At 34.3% G+C, this 4,973-nt stretch overlaps 1 protein-coding gene across 1 annotated transcript; it reads right to left on the reverse strand.

Annotated features, from left to right (window-relative positions):
• Positions 1-909: 909 nt before the first annotated feature.
• Positions 910-3,751, reverse strand: LOC105119376 (mitochondrial outer membrane protein porin 2-like). Its single transcript, XM_011017501.1, has 6 exons — positions 3,567-3,751; positions 3,418-3,485; positions 2,299-2,409; positions 2,124-2,210; positions 1,665-1,873; positions 910-1,532 (listed from the first exon to the last, which is right to left on the reverse strand). Exons 1-6 carry the CDS (start codon positions 3,613-3,615, stop codon positions 1,226-1,228), a joined length of 831 nt encoding a protein of 276 aa, XP_011015803.1. The 5' UTR covers positions 3,616-3,751; the 3' UTR covers positions 910-1,225.
• Positions 3,752-4,973: the final 1,222 nt, after the last annotated feature.

Below are 4,973 nucleotides of genomic sequence, written 5' to 3' on the forward strand. Positions count from 1 at the left end.
TTTTTAAATTTATTTTTTAAACACAACAAAAAAATCTACCTAAAAAACAAACATCCTAATGCATGTATCCAGGTGCAGTGTTGGCTGCTACTGCAACAATCACTGGCAGCGGGCAACAAGTCCACTGTTCGCAACAAGGGAAAGATGATGAGGGGAAAATTATAATTCTGTCTTCGCAGCAAATTTTAGGGTTTTTGGGGTTTAAATTACATTTTTATCGCCGTATCTTATGCCCAATTACAATTTTGGTATGTGGTAAAATTACAATTCTACACCTTTACATATACTGATCGTTAAATAGCATGCCACAAGGCAAACGAATCCCCCCAAAAACAAAAAAGAATCATTGTAAAAACCAAGTCCAAAAGAAACTATAATGTCACTAAATCCTTTTTCAGGTCCATAAGTGTCACTTAGCATATATTACCAGTTGATCTCAGCACCACAGAAAATAACAAGGCATTATCCATGGACATTGTTGCATAAACCACAAGACCAGGGAGGATTTGGTCAAGAAAGAACAGATTGAGAAGCATATACATTAATATGGGATTCTGCATTTTACAAAGAGAGAACTTTAGCGAAACAGATTGATCTAATCCCTTCCATCGAACAAAAAGACCAACTGGATGGTGGATGTTCTTTATCACCATTGTGAACTTCGTTTTTATTTATTTACCTTTGTTTAAGTGAAGGCAGGCCCAATCCTATTCAAGAACAAATCTAGATCTGGTTATCATGCTATGAAAGAATTATAGGTTTTTGATATGATATCGCGGAGACATCAGGGCGTTGCTGTATAACTGATCAATTGAAACAATCACAGCATTGCTATATTGCTTAAAGCAATTCTAACATGGCAGAAAAGCATGAAAAACAAAATACTAAGCATAGTTGGCAACTGGGGCACTCTCAAAGAACAGCCACCATTGAATTATGAGGAACGAATCATAAATGCAATTGGCCAAAATTCCCATAAATCAGAATTGAAGTTCTCAGCGGGAAAAGAGTACGACTATGCAAGTATCAAATGCCTCCAAAACCTACAAATAGAGGACCACGGTAAAACTAAACATCAAATCAATTCATCCACAGTCATCATAATCCTCGAAACATGTTTATGTGGAGCTACTTATTGACACTCCTTTCCAAGTGCCATCCAGGAAAAAAATATAACAAATGAGAATTGGATTCAAACAATGCCTCATCAAATAGCAGACAACCTTCAGGGCTTGAGAGCTATTGCCAGCCCAAACCTGGGATTTTTGTCCAAGGCCTTGGTGTCAAACTCACTGGAAATTGTCAGCACTGACTTTGGTATGACCTCATGCTGCACCAATGCTCCAAGTTTCCCATGATTGTTGAGCTTGGCTTTCACCAATGTCAGGTGATCAACGACAAATGACCCTCCAACAGTAAAAGTATTCTCATTAGAGGAAAACCTTCTTGTGATCTCCCCAACAGCAGCACTCTTTTTCAGCAGATCCAGATGATGCACATACGATGCTCTAATAGAATCTCCCTTGTCACCTCTGTGAGAAAGAAAGCAAATAAGAATTAGCGTAATACATTTCACCAATCTTCTCCGAGTGTATATATTTAAATTCCACATTTTAAATACAATATCTAGCATAGTTGGGATGCCAATGAGGCTAGAGACTTACAAAATTATTGAAGCATAAGAATCAGGTTTGGTTACACTGATGCCAGCAGTGTACTTCGTGAAACTACCAGAAGTAGTATCATAGCCTGCCTCAGCACCAAAAGCAATTGCTGGAGTACCAATGGTGGCTGTAACATCAATTGCTGGAGATTGGTTCAAAGCAGCAGCAGTGGTGAAGGTTGCATGGTCGTGGAAATATTGAAACTCCAACTGCAAAATACAGGGCAGGAAAGAAATATAAAAAGCCAAGACTGTCATTACAAACAGTTCAAGTTAGCAGGTAGGTGTCAGATTGGGTCGAAGCCCTGCTCCACCACTAATCAAGGCACAAGCAATATTATCACTCCTATCAGAAAAAAGAACAATTCTCCCCTGATCATAAGTTCAGCATCTATTTCATTTTTATTTTTATTTTTTACTTTTCGAAGAGTTCAAGTTTAAAAGATGCCCAGCTCCCTACCTTGCCAGAGTTATGGTCAGGTAATTTGATCGAAGCAACAGTCTTTGTTGATGGAAGCAAGTCGGTGAATGCCAAGGTTGCTGAAATCTGTCAGAATGAAATGAGAAAGTAAGATGCTTATTTGAAACAAGGGACATGCAGGTGGTGTTTTCTTTAACTTTAAGAAGCAACATACGTTGGACTCCGTGTCAACTTTAACATCAAATGTAGTATTCTTGTACTTGTACAGTGTAGCAACATCCCCAGCTAAAAGTCCTCCTTTCTTCACAGCTGTTGATGTGAGGGCCTGATAAACAGAAAACATAACAAACATCACAAAGCGCAGGTGATGGAAGTCTTCCCAACTGCATTTTTAAGGAGGTACAGAGTTGGCAACAAAAAAAGTGACTGCCCCAAATAGTTAAAGATCAAAACAAAAACAAAAACAAAAACAAAAACCAATTGAGTTTAAAAAATCGTTCACGTAGCCATATATGATAGCCAGAACTCCATCCATCACTCAATTGTAGAAAAGAATAATTAACATGATTCATAAAATAACTTACAGCTAGTTGCATTAGAGATTTCATTTTCCAAAAGCTACATCGCTCTTCAAGATATAATTGGCTTTTACACTTGTGAAAAAATGGATAGAAACGGAACAAAACATGTTTCCACTCACATGGAAAGCTAAACCAAATGCCTTAGAATAACATCACTAGTTGTTCTAAATTTTCGATAGTATCCACTTAGAGCATTAGAGCCCTTTGGCCGAAGAGTAAGGCCACTGAATTCTTATTTTGAGAAAATATTTCCCTTTCTTCGTTACCTTATATATCCTTCTGAAGATCATTTCTATTGTTAAACACCCTTTTCACACAGCATCAATTGTTGTTAGTTTTGAGAAGGTTGCAAACATTCCCTCAACTTTTTTAGGCAAAAAATGGAGACTATGCAACAGTTTGGAAATCCTTTCTCTACTTTTACACTAATTATGCATTTGACGGGATAAAAGCAGAAATATTAGTGAATTAGCCAAACATCAGAAGAACAGCTAGGTTTTCTTTTAAAATACAAACGTCTAGATTCCTTTGAAGTAAGAGATAAACAGTGGACTGAGATTCGAAAGGCAGGACAGCAGCATTTGACTCAAATCACGATTCGAAAGATAAAATCACAACGTATAAATATATAAAAGAAAGAAAAACCCTGATCGTTATTACCAATCAAAACATCACTTTTGAATCGTCAAAATTAAGTATCCAGAAAGGAAAATCAGTGAGACATAACAACTAAGAATCACATAAACACATACCACTCCAGCATCGCTGTAAGTAGAGACGCTAAATTTCTGATCAGAATTATAATCCTTGGTCAGCAGATCTACATGTCACCAATAAATAATCATCGTCTGATAATTGATTTTGATTTTCTTTCGCAGATAGAAATAGATTGATTGATTACCTTTGGCTTTCTTGCCGATATCGGCGAAGAGTCCAGGTCCTTTGCTCATGGTTGGTCTTGCCAAAACGAGACTGGAGAGGCACGGATCTTTGCCTTCTCTCTCTTCCCCCTTGATATGTTCAGAAAAGTTCCCAATAACCAACCAACTAAAAAGAACAGGTGAAATAAAATACAAAGCAATAAATTGAAGCCCAATTCGCAAGCTATGTGGAAAGGAGACCCGAAATATACCCAACTTTACAAGCTATATGGATAATTTAGTCCAATTCTCCCAGCGTGCATGACCAAGAGTCTCAATTAGCCAATTGAAAGACTCCGTGATCTTATTAACTTTTATTTTTGTAATTAATTTAATGGATCATATATAATATTTTTTTTATTCATTCTCATTATCTTTCCTTTTAAAAATCATCTATATATATAAAAAAACATTAAATATAACACTAATATTATATTCACCTAAAAATTTATATATTATTATTAATTCGTTCAAGGATTTATAATATGATGCAATTTAGATTGTTTATATACCGTAAATCATTTTTTGTTATATGAACCCAAATCAAATTACTAAGTTCAAAGATAACATTGCTGTGATTTTTATTATCTTTAAATATATATTATTTATTATTCTTTTATGTTAGTTATCAAATACTTTTATGGAAGTTTTTCATCATTTCAATCTTTTTATTTATATTAAAAATTTTAGATAGAGCATCAACCATAATATCATCTTCACCTTGCTTTTACTTAATAACATATGAAAAGATCTTAATGAACTCCACTTATTAAGCATGCTTTCTATTCAATTGAACTTGTTTTTTCAAGTGTTTCAATAATGCGTGATTCATACGGATAACAATTTTTTTCAGCTATAAATAATGTTATTAAGTCTTTAAAGTTATAATCAATATATAAAGCTCATTGTTATAGATTGGGTACTTCAATGTTGCCATGTTTAACTTTTCACTAAAATATATTACTGGTCGCTTCTCTTACATCAAAACAACTCCAATATCCATCTCTGATGCATCACTTAATCTCAAATGCTTTTAAAAAAGATAGGCAATGCTAATAAATACGTAAAATATAATCTTTTTTAATCAAATTGAATGCACATTCTTGTTCGCTACCCTATTTAAAACCAATAAATTTCTTAAAAAAATTCAGTGAGGGGTGTAATTAGTGTATAAATATCTTTAGCAAATAGTCTATAAAAACTTGAAGAACCATGAAAACTCCTAGCCTTGATAATTAACTTAGGCGATGACCATTTTTTGATAGCCTTCAACTTTTTTTCATCTATATTTATACCTTTTTATATTAATAATGCAGCCAAGTAAAACAACTTTATCCATGCAAAAAATATACTTCTCTAAATTGGCATATAATTTTTTATTCCTCAAA

This window comes from Populus euphratica, unplaced genomic scaffold (genome assembly GCF_000495115.2).
Source record: "Populus euphratica unplaced genomic scaffold, PopEup_1.0 scaffold2835.1, whole genome shotgun sequence".
In the NCBI taxonomy this organism is placed as follows: domain Eukaryota; kingdom Viridiplantae; phylum Streptophyta; class Magnoliopsida; order Malpighiales; family Salicaceae; genus Populus; species Populus euphratica.

Bases quoted from the DNA above. Each gene is read 5' to 3' on its own strand.
- LOC105119376 (XM_011017501.1), bottom strand. From the start codon at position 3,615: ATGAGCAAAGGACCTGGACTCTTCGCCGATATCGGCAAGAAAGCCAAA. The intron at 2,410-3,417 runs GTATGTGTTTAT...TCTGTTTATCAG, and splicing joins CTTACAGCGATGCTGGAGTG to GCCCTCACATCAACAGCTGT. The intron at 2,211-2,298 runs GTATGTTGCTTC...TCATTCTGACAG, and splicing joins AAGTTGACACGGAGTCCAAC to ATTTCAGCAACCTTGGCATT.